The 18,323-nt window shown below is 35.0% G+C and overlaps 1 protein-coding gene across 7 annotated transcripts in view; it reads left to right on the top strand.

Moving 5' to 3' along the window:
• The window catches only part of APP (amyloid beta precursor protein), a 126,314-nt gene that overhangs the window by 40,313 nt on the left and 67,678 nt on the right, over nucleotides 1-18,323 (top strand). For all 7 annotated transcript variants that reach the window (XM_007430628.3, XM_088144609.1, XM_088144608.1 and 4 more), the window contains exons 3-4: nucleotides 10,173-10,302; nucleotides 17,985-18,097. In XM_007430628.3, coding sequence (XP_007430690.1) covers nucleotides 10,173-10,302; nucleotides 17,985-18,097 — 243 coding nt within the window. The remainder of the gene's footprint in view (nucleotides 1-10,172; nucleotides 10,303-17,984; nucleotides 18,098-18,323) is intronic.

The raw sequence follows: 18,323 nt of genomic DNA, 5'->3' as shown, positions 1-18,323 counted from the left end.
GTTTCTATCTGGTATGAAAAGTCAGTTGAAAGATCTGTTAGCTTAAGTATTTTGCAGTTACAGATATGAGCAGGGCTTTTTCATTCCATAAATAGTCTTAGAATTTGAGTACATTAAATTCTATCCTTCTCCCAGTGCAAAAACATAGCAAAGTCATAGTAGCAGCTGTTTGGTTTTTCTTAATATATTTAGAACTACACTATAAAAAGTTTTCCTGAGATCAGGTAGCTGATAATTTTGAATGAGAGATGAAAGAGAAGTGAATTTTTCAGCCATGGATATTAATGATTGCTTCCTTGAATTATTTCAGACAAACGAGACTTCTGTAGGGTCCAGAATGTGGCTTGTTGCCTGTTCTCTGTTCAGTTCCAGTATGTTGCTTTAAAATTTCTAAGATAAAAAGATTTGTCCTTCCTGCACTACCATCTTCTCAAGTAGAGATAATAGGAAATGTGTTCACTTCTGAGAGATATCCTAAGGTGAAGGAGCAACAGTGCAAGTTGTGAGGATAGTTGGTAAATGCCACGTTAAGTGAATAGATGTAATAAGCTTATTCTAGACCAATGTCAGCAGCTGATTCATTGTCATTTTCCCTTGCTCCCTGCTGCCCTTTTTGAAAATGCAAAAAAGAAAAAAAGAAAAGAAAAAAAAATCACTTGAAATTCTAACAGCATGAACACTGGCTTCAGCTGTTTGTTTGTTTTTAACTGCTAGCCATCTTTTTTCCCTAGATGAGCTTGTATGCTATTACATGACTTAGGCTTTCTTAGGATATAGGCAATCACTGTTGTGTTAAAAATGCAGTGCCATTTATGTGATAATTATAACTGTTCTACACACTAGCTGCATACATTTTGCTGGTGAAATGATCTTCAGAAAATAGCAGCAGATGGTAAGAATGATGGAGTTGGGAATCCATTCTAGGGATTGGTGGGCAGGTGTTGGTAAGGAATCTCACTGGTGCTAAGGGAGGAAGAAGTCCATTGGCAGTAGTGTACATGAAAGTTAAATTCTGTAATCCATCTTTTGCTCCAGGACTATAATAAAACACAAAATAATTAATTTCTGTTTTAAGTCTGCACCTTGAGAAATAAGCATTCATGTCAATAAAGCTAATTTATTACTAAGCATATTTTGGATTATAGTCTAATACTGTCACAAAGAAGCTACTGCATGCTATTGATTAAATAAGTTCTGACATTTATTATATAAAATGGAATAGGGCTTTTCCCCCCCTATTTTGAAACTTTAAAAGATTTGTGATGATAATTGTCTCCTGCAATCTTCATCTAGAGCAATAAATGTAGTATGCAGACATCATTTCTGTACTGAAACCAGTTTAAGATTGTGCATTTAGTTTTGTAGACAATGTGTGATATGATACCTAAAGTAATTACCTTGAAAAATGTTGAAGAATTGAAGACTGAAAAGTTCTTCGAATAAGCCTAGAACAATTTTCAATCATAGATGCACAAGGGGAAGGAATGAATCAATTAATTTAATTGCTTATGATAAAATATTGAGAGAATTAGTGAAGGATATAAGGATGATGGAGAGGTTTGGTGTAGTGATTAAAGGCACCCAATTAGAAAGCAGGAGATTGTGAATGAGCAAGGGAAAATGACCACGAATCAGCTGCTGACATTGGTCTCGAATAAGCTTATTACATCTATTACCAGATTAGAAGACAGGAGATTGTGAATTCTAGTCCTGCCTTAGGCACAAAGCCAACTGGGTGACTTTGGGCCAATCACTCTTTCTCAGTCCTAGAAATAAAACAATGGCAAACCACTTCTGAAAATGTTGCCAAGAAAACTGCATGGACATGTCCAGGTAGTTTCCAGAGTCAAGACTACAGGTACTCCTTGACTTATGACTACAATTGGGACTGGAAATTCCTTTGCTAAGTGATGTGGTCGTTAAGTGAGTTGTGCCTGATTTTACGACCTTTTCTGCTATGGTTGTTAAGCGAATTGCGTGGTTGTTAAATAAATCTGGCTTCCCCCATTGATTTGGTTTGTTGGAAGCCTCCTGGGAAGGTCACAAATAGTGATCACATGACCCTGGGACAGTGCAATCGTCATAAATACATGCCGGTTGCCAAGTGCCCAGTTTTGATCACATGGACCATGGGGATGCTGCAACGGTCTTAAGTACAAGGACAGGTCATAAGTCACTTTTTTCAGTGCCATTGTAACTTCAAACGGTCGTTAAATGAATGGTTGTAAATCAAGAACTACCTGTAATTCGAAAGTCTGCACACAGCCATGTACCCCCACAAAATAAGGATGATGAGAGTACCAGGAAGAATTCAGCAGCAGGTATGGATGGCTTGTAAAGGCTACATCTGAGTCAAAACATGATCTGAATTCTTATAAGAGAATTCAGCTATAAGTAAAAGATCAAGCCACTTGGATCGCTGGTAGTTTACATAACACTGAATGAATTGCTATAAGAGCATTTTTTTTCTCTGTCTCACCATGAATGATAGGTAGAAGTTAGGTTGAGTGTTATATCCTAAATTTGTTACAGAGCTTTTCAAAAAGTATGTAATTATGAGGAAATAAAATGAAATTTCTTTATTATGATCTTTGACCAGCATTACAAATAAGAGAAAAAATAGATTGCTATAGCAAACTCATTACTGACAAATTATCATAAAACATTAGAACAATAAATCTGAGTAAAAGCTTTGTGCAGTTGTATTTGGCAATCTGGAATGTGAATAAAGGCTTAACATCTCCCCAAAAATAATGTATATAGAGTTAATCCGTATGACCTTGAAATTTGGAAATAACTGGTAGATTAATTTCTGTACTTTGAAATCTGTTGATTAAAGATGGCTAAATGGATAGAAGCATTTTAAGATGTACAGATGCCAGGAAAAAATAATGTGTAGTCTGTGTTCTGTTGTAAGAATTAAAAGAAATGAAAATGGTTGTGTATAGGCATCTGCCTACTTTGTTATCTGGAAGTGAGAACTGGGTATCAGATAAAACATAAAAATAAGATGAATATGTAGTAAAAAGAAGAGATAGTGAATGAATATGGACTGAATACAAAAGTGAGTGATCATTGTGAAACAGTGTGTTGAGGTAGGTTGAGACATATAAAGAATGAAGAGGAATCATTAAAAATATACAAAGGAAGAATACATGGATAGAGAGGACAAGGGAAGCTGAGAAAGTTGTAGTTGGATGGAGCTGATGAGATTATCAGAGAAACATGAAAAGTTTAAAGAATAAGGCAGTATAGGAAGTAGCCTGTGGATGTGGTCGAAACAAGGATGATTTGCAAACATATGGAGAGGTATAGTAAATGGTGGTGGAGTAAACTACTTACTTTTCTCTTTGTATCTCATGCCTTTAATTTCTTTGACTTGCTATTTTTTACTGCTCTTTTCATTTTGCCAAAAAGGAATAGAATGATGGATGTTTATATCTGTCCAAATAACTATCAAATTTTTAAAGTTTTAAATATTGCTGATAGAGAAAATATCAGAATCATCGCTTTTATCAACTTATTCTGCTGCTCCTAGTTAAAAAATGAATTCCTTAAATTATAGGCCAAATGTAACTAAAGCGGGGTTTAACAAATCTCTCCTGGCATGATTGTAACAGTTTTGCCTTGGGGTATTATTATTGACAAGAAAAGAACACACCATGAGAAAAATATTGTAGTGTGGCTGCCTCTGAAGGCCACCTGCTGGAAGACTAATGGGCTTCTTTGTGCAGTCGGTTGGCCAGCTTAATGGACTAGATGGGCCAGGAGTTTGAGCCAGCAAGGTGCTGCTTATGTTTTTACGTGCTTAAAAGTACTTCTTGCAATTTTGTGAGACAGTTTTAACTTTTTAAAATGGGTGTAGTTGATAGATAGACAGACACGTGTGTGTGTGTGTTTCAACTATTACTTGAAACTTTTTCTCCTTCTGAAGTTCACAGTTGGCGATCCCCCCCCCCCTTAAATAAATACTTAAAGATGCAGGAGTTAGAAGTTAACCGTTTTTTTTTAATGTAAAATAACACATTTCAAAATCCAAGTTGTGCTGGATAGAGATATACGGTTTTTTTCCTGTTAAATACATCTGAGTTACAATTTTATTTCTTCCCTGTGGTTCACATGTTATCACTAAAATTTAGTCTATAGTTCAGCTGATTTACTATATGTGAACAAAGACTTGGAGAAATTGTCATAGAGTAGAAAAGTATGGTTATAATATTTTATTGCAGTTTTACTGGTTAAAGTTGAATTCTTTGTAAGAAAAGTCTATATACGCAACAAAATGAGAGTACAGTGCTAGAGTGGTGGGAAGCACTGTCATAGTTTAGACTGAGAATTTTCCTCTGCACTCTTATACTTAAAAGAAAAAAAAAAGCTTTATAGATTAAATTATCTGGAGGCCCCCTTCATATTCTTATTGATTAGTTGCTTATATATGATGCTTGTAGTTGGTGGAAATCAGAAAATATAAGCCTGTTGCAGATCATTCTGAAGAAGCAAATATATTTTATCACTTTCTGTTGCATGAATGTGTCAGGTTTCAAAGTGGTAAAGAGCAAAATGATAGTTACTACTGCTCAGTTCTCTTATGATTGAAGATGAAATGAGTCTTAATAGCTGGATCAGGCCAGGGCTCATCTAAGTCTGGCATTTTATTTCTCTCAGTGGCCTTTGGGGTGCTTAAAAGCAGAACGTGAAGATACATCCCTTCACATCATTTTTTCCATCCAACCTATGAAGTTCTACCTGGCTTTCTCCAAATAGAAACCGACTGTGCAAGGCAAGCTTGCAAGAGTGCCTAATGAGAATCCTCATCTCCCTAAGCTATGGTGGGAGGGAACTCAGAAGCAAGCCCCTCAGCAGGAGTCTGCTGCTTTGGAATTCGTTACCACTGGAACTGATCTGCAGCTTCTCTCTTGACATTTAGAAAGCTGCTGAAGACCTGGTTTTTTTCAAGCATTTGTGACTGTGGAAGGAAGAGTGGTTACATTCGGAATGCTTTTGGCACTATTATTTGAATTGTAATTGACCTGTCATGAAAAATTGTTACATTATATTACTGTAAACCACTAAGAATGATTACAGGAGATTTTGATAATTATGATATATTATTGATGTTTTAAAAATTTGTATTTAAAATATTTCTGTTGATGATGTTTCTGCTTGTAAGGCTCTTAGACTAAAATGATTGAAGTGGCATAAAATTAGTTGTATACATAAATAAGCTACTGGAATATTGACTTAGGTCTCACATCATGCTAAGGCATGGTTTACAGCTTATTTAACTAACCACAATTGACTGGGTTCTCATAATACACTTTGGAAGCACTTTCAGTGCTTTATAGAGATATGATGTGTCAGTCATGCTTTAATGAAGGACTTCTTTGACATGGCACTCCACTTAGAAATTTTGCATCTGAGCTGCTGTGCTGTATCAAATCAGCCACTTCATTGATTTTCATCAGTATTGTGTGAAGTACCCTAGCAAGGCAAAGCTTTGCATGTCCATAACATTTACAGAATGTGCAAACTGTTGTACAGTATTCATAATGGCATATGCTAGCAAAATAATGCTTAGAATCATTCAATGCAGATTAGAGCTCTGTATGGAAAAGGAGATGCCAGATGTTCAAGCTGGTTTTAGAAAAGATGGAGGAGCAAAATATATTATTGCTGATTCATGCCAGATAATTGAGAAAGCCAAAGAATATCAAAAAGTAGGTATGTGCTTCACTGATTATAGAAAGGCTTTCAGTTGTGTTGAACATGTCAAGCTGTGTAATATCCTTAAGAAAATAGGAATCCCAGAACATTTCATTGTTCTCAGGACAAATCTACAAAGAGTGAGGCAAGGCTATGTATTCTCTCCTATTTATTTAGCCTATATGCTGAGTATATATTGAGGGAGGCTGGATTGGGAAAAAAATGAGCATGATTTTAAAATTGGAGGAAGAAACATCAATAACTTGTACTATGCTGATTTATACTATAATATAATATAATAATATTTATATTTAAATATTATATTATATTTATTAAATATATTATATATTTATTATATAAATATAATAATATTTATATTATAATATAATATAAAAATATAATATTTATACTATCAGTATTATTCTGATAACTGAAAATACAAATGATCTGGAAGCTGTAGTAATGAGAGTCAAGGAGCACAGTGAAAAAAGGAGACTAAGAGTAAATATAAAGAAGACCAAATTAATAACAACAGGTGCAGCAACCAGCCCTACAACTGGCAGTGAAGTGGTGAATAGTTTCTGCCTTTTAGGATTGACTTATCAAGTGCAAGGGAACCAGCAGTCAAGAAATAGCTTGCAGACTGGCATGTGATAGGCAGCAATGAAGACCTCAGAAAAGATATTCAAATGCCATAAGATGTTTGTACGTAGATATTATGCAGGCAATGGTTTTATCTGTGACACTCTATGAAAAGCAAAGTTGGACTTTGAAGAAGTAGGATAGAAAGAGCATTGATGCTTTTGAACTTTGGTGTTGGCAAGACTCCTAAGAATGCCAAGGATTATCAAGAAAACAACAAATTTGTAGCCCTCCTGAAAGGTTTATAATTCTGGGGAAAGTGGAAGGAAGGAGATGAAGAGAATGACCAGTGGACAGACTCAGTTACAGTGGCAATGGGTTCACCTTTGGAAGACTTGAAGGGCCACATTGGGGACAGATCATGGTCATTAAGAATCAACACTGACTTGATGGCAAATAATCAGTCAGTCAACATTTATAAGCCATAAGTGTTCTGTAACTAAAACCCTGATAAATCACACTGTGACTTAGCAAGTTGAGACTTTAGGAAAGTCAATCCTAAAAGGCAGAAACTATCTACCACTTCACTGCCAGTTGTAGGGCTGGTTGCTGCACCTGTTGTTATTAATTTGCTAATGAGGAAACTCTGTTTATCTGAATTTCTATGTGAGTACATCTGGTGACTGAATTTCCAGCAAAATACCATGGGCTGATGTGTCAGGTGACTGAAGCAATACATGCTAAAATGTTTAATACAGTACAGAAAATATTTTTCAACATAATTGACTTTTAAAATAATCACATTATAAGCAGAATGTGCTTAACATTATAACATAGTTAACACCTATTCTAAATAGACAAGATGAACAAAGTGCATTAAAACCAATATTAAATGTACTATATGTTGTTATGGTGGTTTATTATTTGATCCCACAAATGCGCATTGCCTAGAGTCCTAGCCAACTGAGACAATAAATAAATTCCATAAATAAGTAAATAGATCAATAGTAAGGTAGTGGTTGATAGAGATCCAATAATTTTGTTTGCTTGCTTGCTTGTTTGATGGGCTTCTGTCTTCATTCGGTCTCATTTGAATGAAGCTGCTGTAGAAAGTTTTACTTACACAGAGGAGTAGATGTGTGGCGAAATAGTTTTCTGTTTATTCCATTGTAGACTATATATCTCAGTACTCTGACAGCCTCTCTTTATCGATTTAATTATTAATTGAATAGCATTCAAAGAAAACTCAGCCACCATGAGATCATGTGTTTCAGTTGTATTGCATCATGCAGATTTCTGATTCATGCTTATATGAAAAGTAAATGCTGGAAGCACTGGCTGAACAGCCTGTGGGGGTTTCCTTTCAGACTGGCAATATTCTAAGCGCTCTCTTATCTCTTGTGGGAAAATGCATAGCTAATAAATAGGGGGGAAAAGATTTTCCTAAATTTGGTTTTAATATGTTTAAAATATGCCATAACTATTAAGGATCACACTGTCACTGTAGATCACTTTACTTTGACTAAAATCATATTCAGTTCTGGTTTTAGAGCAGACTTAACAATTGCTTCAGGGAGCCTAGCAAAATGATTTCTCCTGTAGTGAATTATACAAGCCATTGGTGTATTTTATAGAACAGACCTCTCCAAACTGGTGCCTTTGAAGTGTTGGACTCTACTCTCCGTTTTCACACATCTCAGTAACTGTTGATCATGATGTCTAGGGATAATGGAAGCCATGGTCCAATTAATATGGAGGGCATGTTGGGAAAGAATGGTATTTGCCATGTAGATATCTGTCAACAATTTTCCTTTTGCTTGTTCAATTGAATAACTTTATGTAATTTATCAAAGCTGTAATCTATGGCTGTGGGGTGAGAATTGCTTGCCACAGTGAAGTCATGTATCTGATGTGATCCACTGCTATAATTTGGATTAGAATCAGTTGTTCAATCATAAATTACTTTGATTGGATATGTATAAAGGCTTTTATAGGGTGATTGATAATTAAGAAAACTAAATTGCCTTGAATAGGCTTTGTTATTCACTTTTGCTCAGTTTTCACCAGGAAACCTTTCCTGTTTTTCAGATTATTATATAAAATGTAACATACTTGATGAAAGTCAAAATCAAATATCTAGACCAGCATTGTTTTACACATAAGGAATGGAAGATACCATTTATGCACTTTCAGCAATTTCTTTTTATATATTCCCCAAGCACTGAAAATAAAAATGGCAGAATGCCTGAATCTTGCATCATTAGCTGTGCTTCTGTCATTGATCATGTATTATTGGGTCTAAAAAATGAATAAAAGAGGGGATTATTTTATAATATATATATATATATATATATATATATATATATATATGTGTGTGTGTGTGTGTGTGTGTGTGTGTGTGTGTGTGTATTCAGAAGTTGCAAATGGCTTCTCTTTCCTAATAAGTATATAAAAAAAATGTTCTTGTTTGTGCTGAAGCAAGGAATTTAGGACTTCTCAGATTAATACCAGCTACTGGAGTCATGACTGGAACACTGTAGAATAATTTATGCAGATACTCAAGTACTTTCATAATTCATTTGTGTCAGAATTGGGATGCTAGATCTTCTCCAGTTTTCTAAGTATACTTTGAGCACAGTGCAGTTTCAGAACAGTAGATTAGAATCAAGCATTCTGATACTTCCTTATATATTTTTTTCTCTTAAAAATGATGTTAATCCTTTAAACAAAATCTGTGAAAAAATATTTTATGTATATTTTAGTTAAATTCACTCCTCAAATACTGAAGTTTAATTTGTGTTAAAATATAAGGATCTCTCAGGCTGACATAACTATATAAGCATTTATCAAGTGGCTGTCAGTGTTATTCATATAATGACATGATGAAGCCTGGATTTATAAAATCCTTCTAAAAAGTTATAGTATGTTCTAATAATATGATTTGGAAGATCACATAAGATCTACCTTAGAAATATTGTTATTCCAATCTGGTTTCTGATGTTTAAATTAGTCTTCCTATGTAATCCTACACCATCTACATGGTTTCTACATCCTAATGTTGGACATTGCACTAGATAATATTTATTTTTGAATTGAACTTGATGAATAGGTAGAAAGGAGGTAATTTTATGATGTCTGCATTGCTCTTGCTAAGAATTTTAAGTGGTTTGTGGATGAGGGGAAATAGAGAGAGTGGAGAGAGAATATTCCATTTAAAAGTATTTAAATGGATTTAAAAATATCATCAGTGACTTTGTTTTTGTTGGATATGTGGTCAAGAGTAGATGTTTTCAGACTATTTCCTTAGAGAGCTGCAAGCCTGATTTCTAATGTTTGAGCATGTAAAAAAACTTCACATAGGTTTCTGCTTATAACATATACAGTGGAACCTCGAGTTACGAATTTAATCCATTCCGTGACTCTGGTTGCAACTCGAATTGGTCGCAACACGAGGCAAATTTTCCCATAAGGTTCAATGTAATTACTGTTAATCCTTTCCGGCGTCCGCGGACCACGCATCAGGGGCAGAAAAACGGCCGCGGACCACACAGCAGGGTGGAAAAATGGCTGTGGACCACGTGTCAGGGGCGTAAAATGGCCGCAGACCACGTGGCAGAGCGGAAAAATGGCCGCGGACCACGTGGAACGGGCGGAAAATGGCCGCGGATCCGGTTAGTAAGTCGAGGCGAGTTCGCAAGTCGAGGTAAATTTTTGGGGCCGGAGCTGGTCGTATCTCGAAAAATTTGTAAGGAAGGGCGTTCGTAACTAGAGGTACCACTGTATTATTAGCAGGCTCTCATATCATAATGTTATGAATGTCACATGCCTCTATAGTAGTAATATTTCATATCTCTATTTCACTATTTTATTTATGTTTTCAATAATAGGTTTATCTTGAACTGCAAATCACAAATGTTGTTGAAGCCAATCAACCAGTAACAATACAGAACTGGTGCAAGCAGGGAAGGAAGCAATGTAGGAGTCACCCATATATTGTTGTTCCCTATAGGTGCTTGGGTAAGTATAATTAAACATCCTGACAACATAATCTGTGAATATAACTATACATATTTATGTTTTTCCCACTTAAAATTAATTTTATTCTGAATAATAATATCAAGTATTCTTTTCCTATTAAGTATTGTATTATGACATTTTAAGAAAAATAATTAATGGGTTTTTTAAATTCCAAATAGGACAACCACCATCCCCTGCATTATTATATATAAGCAAAATACAACAGAATACTTTGAGGAAATAATGAATTCATTTAAATATTCTCTTCCATTTTCTTACTGATTCAAAAAAGTATGTAATGAGTCTATATAATAACAAAAAGGATGGCTTTGCTGTATGAAATGTCTAAATGGTCACTGAAATTGTCTAGTCCTCCGTTATATCCAATTAACCTGAAGTGCAATATAGAGCTGCCTATTATAGCCAATATATAAATTGGTGCTGTTTTATACATTGCATTCTTCACTTAGGTGGCTTAACTTGAAAGGATTTGTTTTATTTATATACTAGTCAGCTGAAAAATCATGAACTTCATCAACTATATCATCTATGGCTTTCTAAGTCTTCAATTTCCTCTCAACTTATCCCTTCTTACATTTATTTTGCAATTTGATTCTCATACTTTATTTTTGTATATCCAAAACACTCAATATATTTTTATCCCAGTGAGACATTTGTATTCAATGCAGTTTCATTCTGCAGCCACTGATTCTTGACCCTATCTTTTCTTGTTTTACCACATATGCTTCTTAATTAACCATTCCCACTGCTTTCAACTTTTATGTTTTTCCTGACATAACTAGTTCTTACTTCCATATAGCAAAGTGGGCAGAAACACATTTTATACATGGCCATTTTCATTTCTTTGAACCATCATTCTTTTTAGAAGATGACATACTAACCATTATAATTTTAGCAGCACTTGAATATCTTAAAATTTTTGCATTCACTTCCCTATCTTTAATAAATATTCTACCAAGTTATATAAATGTATCTATGCTGTAGTTTTTCACTGTGTATATATAATTTGCAGTTTATTTATTTAATAGATTTATGTGTTCCCTTAATTCACTGAGTGACTCTAGGCAACGTACAGTGTAAAAGTATGAGAATATAGATTTAAGAAGAGAATAAATTAGTTGTTCATGGCATTTCCTGTCAAATAGAGCTATCTTGGTGTTTAGCATATTAATCTTTAGAGCCATACTAATTATATCATACCATCTGTATAAAATTCACTGGAAATAATTCAGCTCCTCAGACAAAGACTACATCATCTACATTCCAAAGTACATAAACATTTGCATCTCCAATCAGTACACCTCTACTATCATCACAGCATTCCATTTTCACTTATCCATAAATGTGTCAAACAACCAAGAGGACGTTACACAATCTTGTCTTACTTCATTCTCATTTTGACCATTCATTAAGCATTCCATTTATTTCCATGTATACTTAGCACATTCAACAATCAACATGGAACTTTATATTCATGCAAAACATTCCATAATTCATACTCGTTGTCATATACTCTAAATTAATAACTGTCCAATAAGTTTCCTTTCTCATATACATATGTTACTCAATGACACACTGAAAACAAAAATGTAGTCTACTCACCCCGTGACCTTTAAAAACAATCACAGGCAGGTGGGACAGGTATCCAGTTCACAAATGACAGGGCTAGGGCTGCAGAGACCCCTCTCTATATTGACAAGATCCATAGACTTGAAAATCTCCTAGATAACAGGTGTGATCCGTATCATCTCAGTATATCAGAGCAGATGTGAATGATTTTATCCATCTAATGCATGAGCAGATAATTGCAGTTCACGCTAATTTATTATTCCAGTCCTGCCTTCTCCAAAAAGGTCCAGAACATTCTGATTTCTGAAAATACAGCAAGGACAGAAAAGTTATTTCATTTTAGTGCTTATACCACCACAAAATAAGTTTGAACCTGAGCCAGTCACATTGTCGTCTTCTCTGAGAGTGTCAAGCTAGGCATTTCTTCAACCCAGTGTTACTTCGGGTTACGAACGGCTCTGTAAACGAACTTTTCAGGTTACGACCAGCTCCGGCTGCAAAAATTTACTTCGGTTTGCGAACTCTGCCTCGGGTTACAAACCGGATCCGTGGCCATTTTCCCTGCTGCCACGCGGTCGCAGCTTCCTGTGGGTGAGATCGCGGTAGCAAGGAGACGTTCGGTGAGGCTTGTGGTGTGTTTTGTAGCATTTTGGAAGGTTTTTGGTGTGCTTGTCAGCAAGGGAAATTTGCTCTGGTTGCGACCAGAGTCACGGAATGGATTAAGTTTGTAACCCGAGGTACCACTGTATTTCACAAACTTCTCAGAGACCCAAGGAGCTAGGAGGGAACAGTGGGCAGGGAGAGGTGATGCAGGAGTAATCTTGGTAAGCTGGGTCACATCTGTGTTCCAGAGATTAACAAGACACTCTCCCAAACTGCCCTGGGAAAGGGCTCTCTTTTCCTGCAGAATTTTCATTCCAGCATTCCCTCACTTCAGTTTCAACCCATATTGTTTAATCACTTTTTGTTTTAATTCAGTTTATTCTGCCAGAGGCTCCTTGTTTAGCCCTTTTCACCCATTTCTAATCCAAATCAGTTTTCAAATTAATTGAAATAGCTCTGCATTTGCTCTGCCTGTTACTATTCCTTGTTCTATTGACTGTATTCTTTGCAATTTTTTATCCATACAGATTACACAACATCCTTTTCAACTTCATTTTTGCAGCAGTCATTCAGTGCAGTTTTATCACACACAGCCTCTTTCACATATTTATTTTACTTAGCATCCTTTTTCATACTTGGTTTGAGTAACTCCATATATTTGTGTGACATTCTGTAAGATAATACTTTTAATTCTGCTTCAAGCAGCTTTCATATCAAAAAATAAAAGTGAAATTTATTGAGACAAATCAGAAATACATTTAGTTAAAGATGAGAAGTGGGGGGGGATCCTAATTATAACAGAAAATATTACAAAAAGAATTCATTATTAGTATATCAGATACATTCGAATCTAAGATGGGCAGAGAAAAATGTCACTGGTTAAAAAGGAAATATATAAAATAAAAAGTAAATATAAATGATGTTTATGCCATCACAGTAGTAACTGAATATATCCTAGTTCTTGTGTTTTATACCTCTATAAGTTGCCTATAGTTGACAGAAACAAATAAAAGTTATTGTCATTTTGTAGATATTTTCTAAAATCTGTTATTTGCTTTGGTTCCAGACGTAGAATGGATTTCAAAATTATTCCTAAGATAGTGCACCATGTCCCTTCTTTCTCCAGTGTGGTCACCAAAAAAAAAAAAAAGGAAAAATTACTTTTACTTTTCTTGTTTTAATTAATAATGCTGTATCTGGACAAAGAATGGTTAATCTTAATTATGATTAGGTGAAATAAATCAGCTTCTTGAATTATCTAAGCCAGCTTCTTAAACGGTCTAATTTTTATTAACTATAGTATTAGCCAAAATTTGTCTATGTGGCATCTCAAGTTAATTGCTTAAAATACCTTTGAAAGCTTCTAATCTCTTCTTTGTAGGAAGACTTATTTTTGTAAGCCTAGACCATCCAAAAGCATAACACCGTTTGGGAACCAGAAAAACCCTGCTCAGTTTCAGTGTCAGATTTCATACAGGCTTGAGTCACTATTCTTTAGATACTTTATTTCCCCACATCCTGTAATTAGCTTATAGCTTATACTGCTTTTTTTTCTTCTTCTATATTTCTTTGTTTTTTCTTTTATTAGGTTCTCTAGGTAATTTAATAGAGGGGTTTATTTGTCTATCCTTCCCCATGTCCCTTTTTAAATACAAGGCATTTAGGTTTTGTTTTAAGTTATATACTTTTTATGTAATAGTAATATAGTTATATTGTTTCTGAAACTTAATGAAATATTTTTAAAAACCACTCAGTAACTAACTAACAGTAACTAAGCATAACTAAACCTGCAACCTTAGGTTTTAGCATATTTAAATAGAAGCTTTACTGGTCATATCTATGCAGAAGATACTCTAAGCAATTATAGAATACAGGAATCCGTGTGTTCGTGTGCCTGCACGTTTCTTTGTGTCAGCCTCTGGTTTAAATCGTAAGTATCTATTGTCTATCCTTTTGAGGTCATGACTTTTGCTGCTTTTTTCTTTACAAGGTAGCTCTTTCCTTCCCACCTTTCCAGTTTCAGCTCTTGTATTTTGCTTCTTGTGCTCTTCCAGCTCAAGAAGTTCTAGCTCTTCCTCTAAAAGAGAAGAGGGCATGATGTGGTCGAGTAATGCTGGGCTTATTTTAGAATAAAGCTTCAGTGAGACAAGTATGGCTAAGTGGAAGGGAGTATAAATAAGAAATAAGAAAGCCTATCGCTGATCTTCACAACTTGAACAACTATTGTGTGAACAGCTTTAGAAGTATGAACTGGAATTGCATCATGTTGTTGCTGCCTGCATGTAAACACCCACGTAGAGAATTATTTTATTTCTTCATATAACTTTATATAAGTTTTTCACTACTTATCATTTGTGTAATTAAGATGAATTGTGAGTGCCAAACTTGCCAGAGAATGATAACAGCTGCAGGTAATAAATCATATTGCTTATCAATGAGTAATCTCTGCAACCATAAGCAAAACAGACATTCCCATGTGATACATTAGCATTGCTGCTTTGTTCTAATTCAGAAAGTGAATCTCTTTGGACCATCTAAAACTAAATTACTGAAAAATAATATTTTTACACAATACAGAGCTGGGCATCTTAAGCTCTTCCCTCTATGAAGTACTGGACTATGTATATCAACAAAGGAAAGTGCTCTCAATCTCCTGTTGAGATTTGTTTATTTATACAACATTCATTCCCTTGATAGAAGGAAGCTCTACTAATGGAAAGATCTGCTTCATGAAGTGCTCTCTTCTTAAATAAATGGAAGACCTTGTATTGCTGAAACAAAAATTTGAATCCAGACCAGTATTTGTTTATTTGTTTAGAAGTCATTTCTCAAGCCTTATATAAGATGCTTGTATTGGCTCCAGGCAGAAAACAGGTCATCAAGGTTTGATCTGGAATGTCAGTAGGATTTATTCTATTTCTTAATACTTTGCCTCCTGTATACTCAGGTTATTCAAATGTGTTTTACTATGGCTTTAGTTAAATGTTCTTCAGTACAGTGTCAGGTGTACCAGAAAATTCAACCTTCCTTTGAGAAAATACCAGGCACTACATTCAGTGTCTTATGGAAAAACTTCAGTTTGTTCAGTAGGACTTTCTTACATGCACTTTCTTGCTTCTTTTCCTTTACCTATTATCCACAAATTTGTTTCAGAGGTTGGGGGACTCTGGAATGTATTTGGAGAAAGCACGGGGGAAAGAGTACAAAAGAAGTTCTGCTGCATAATCAAAAGTATAATTCTACCAATTATATGATTTATAGAATGACAGAGTTAAAAGCGGCCATTTAAGTTACCAAGTCTATCCCACTGCTGAATGCAGAACTCCAAATTAAATCATCCACAATACATGGCTATGTACTTCCACTTCAGTAACTTTATTGTAACTTCCACTATTCCATGTCTTGTACTCTTAAATGACAGAGTAAAGGTCTAGACTAGGAGCGTGCATGAAATGCAGAATGTATTTCGCTTCAAATCTGAGACAAACATATCACATTCTGGAAGTTTGGCTGAACCATTCTGGATAAGCTGTGATTTGGCAGATATAAAACCTGGAACTTTGTTTGTTTGTTCTAGGTTCTGGCCAAAACAAAACTGTCAGGGTCTCAGAGTGATTTTATGGGGCAAGTATAAGGGTAGTGAATACAGCTGTCTCTCTCCCTCTTACTTAGCAGCCTGTCTTCCCCCAGTCTTCTCAGTGCTTTCCCTATCTCCCTTTGTGATCCAGTGTGGTATGTCCCTATGGCCTGTCTATCCTCCAGCACCATCTCTGCCTCCCTTGAACTGCTTCTACCACAGCACATCCCACCATTGCAACCACCCTGATCATCCCAGTGTCTTCTCTGCCTTCCCTCAGCTGCCACTGCTTCCACTGCCTTTTTTTAAAAATTGTTATTAGTGTCCTTTCCAAATTCCCTTTCATTCTGAACTTTAGCTTTTCTGACATCATCTCTGTAATTCTAGGCTTAATTGCCTGTACTCTTCTTGATTATCTCCTATATGGTTCTTTTTTTTTTTTCAGACTTTTGCTAAACATTTTATGTATCCACATTGAGTTTTTTTCTTTATTTTTTTTTCTTCAGAATTGGTTGCAAATGTGCTTTTAGTATCTTCTTTTTTAGGAATTCTTCTTCCCATACACTTCTCCTGCCATTGTGAAAGTTGAAGTCCAAGATATACCAGTTTTAGTTTTCCTTAAAATAAAAAATTCTATTATTTCATGGTCACTTTCCCTCACTGTTCTTGCTACTGGCTCTTCATCAGCTTTCTTTTTGGTTACCATCCAGTCAAGAATGACTGATTCTCTTGTGCCTTCTCCCACCTTCTGAAGAAGAAAGCTGTTAACACAAACTAGGAATTTCCCGGCAGGACAATGCTTGACAGCATGAAATGTTGGGATAATTAAAGTCATCAATATTGTTCCATTTCTCATTAAAAAAAAACCCTGCAGTTTGCTTTTGAAGTGATCATCTACATCTTTTCCTTGTTGAGTTAGTGATAGTATGTATCAACAACAATTTTTTAATTGATTTCTCCACTTATTTTAGCGCAGTATCACGAAGTTCATTCACATGTATTTCTGTACATATGTGAACTGCAATTCCTGTTCCCTTTCTGTCGGTGCTATTCCCTTTGAACAAATTGTATCCTTCAGTTGCTATATTCTAATTATGGAAGTCAACTTACCAATATATCCATGAAGCCATATTTTATTTATTGTACTAAGAGTTCAAGTTCATCCTGTTTATTTCCCTAAACATTAATGTATAGACAATGTTATGAACTTTATGAGCAAATATTCTGATTTTTCATTTAGTGGTTGAATAATCTTCAATGCAGCAATATTTCTTTTCTTTTGTTTTACGACACACAAATCTTGATCTGACATCCTTTAAAGTTTTCATCTTCAGTTCCCCAGAAGAATCTGTTTAAAGCCCTCATGATCAAACTCGGCATGTTTTAGCCAAAAACATTTTTATAAATCCAGAACTCAATTCTTTAGATAACTCACACTCTTGAACAAAATCTCTTTTGTTACCAGATTGCAAACCTAGCCATTTATGTATAGCATATTTTTCCCCTTTCCAGGTCTCTTTCATGGAATAAAAGATGTTTGAGAAAATGGGTCCTTCACAGGTTCTTGAGTTCCATACTTAGATTTTCAAAATCCATGATGGCTAATTTATAGTCTGTATAGTCTCTATATATGTCCTTGCAGGAAGAAATAATAATGAGTGGACTTAATAAGTTTTAGAAAACTCCATTGGATATAACGCTGTATTTCCAATGCTTTAACTCTAAAAGGTTGTGAATGAACAGGCTTTGTTTGATGCTGTTGCTCAAGCAGCAGCACCAATTTGAGATAATAATGTCTAGTTTTCAGTATCAGGTGGTATATATCCATATAGTATGTGAGGTTGTTTGCTTATAAACCGTCCATTCAAGCTTATAATTAAATGAAGGTGTTCAAATATTTTTTTTCTTTCAGTTGGAGAATTTGTGAGTGATGCTCTTCTCGTGCCAGATAAGTGCAAGTTCCTTCACCAGGAAAGGTTGGGTATTTGTGAAACTCACCTGCATTGGCACACAGTTGCTAAGGAGGTATGTTGAAAATCCTGGCCCCCTTTAAACTGGACATTTGTTTTGTGATGATTAAAAATAGAACATAAGAACAATAAGCCAGAAAATTTTCAGCAACTGAACTATTCCCCATTTAGAACAATTTATCATTGTTTTTAATTGTACATTAAAGCAGAGATATCATTAGCTTCATTCCAACATCCCTTCTCTCTGTTTTCAATTCCATTCACAAATGTGTATTTTCTTA

Source organism: Python bivittatus, unplaced genomic scaffold, assembly GCF_059951505.1.
Source record: "Python bivittatus isolate LINGU-HERP-01145 unplaced genomic scaffold, Pbiv_v1 ctg000350_np1212, whole genome shotgun sequence".
NCBI lineage: Eukaryota > Metazoa > Chordata > Lepidosauria > Squamata > Pythonidae > Python > Python bivittatus.
The sequence above is the reverse complement of the archived record's forward strand: the minus strand, read 5'-3'. Positions and strand labels throughout refer to the sequence as shown.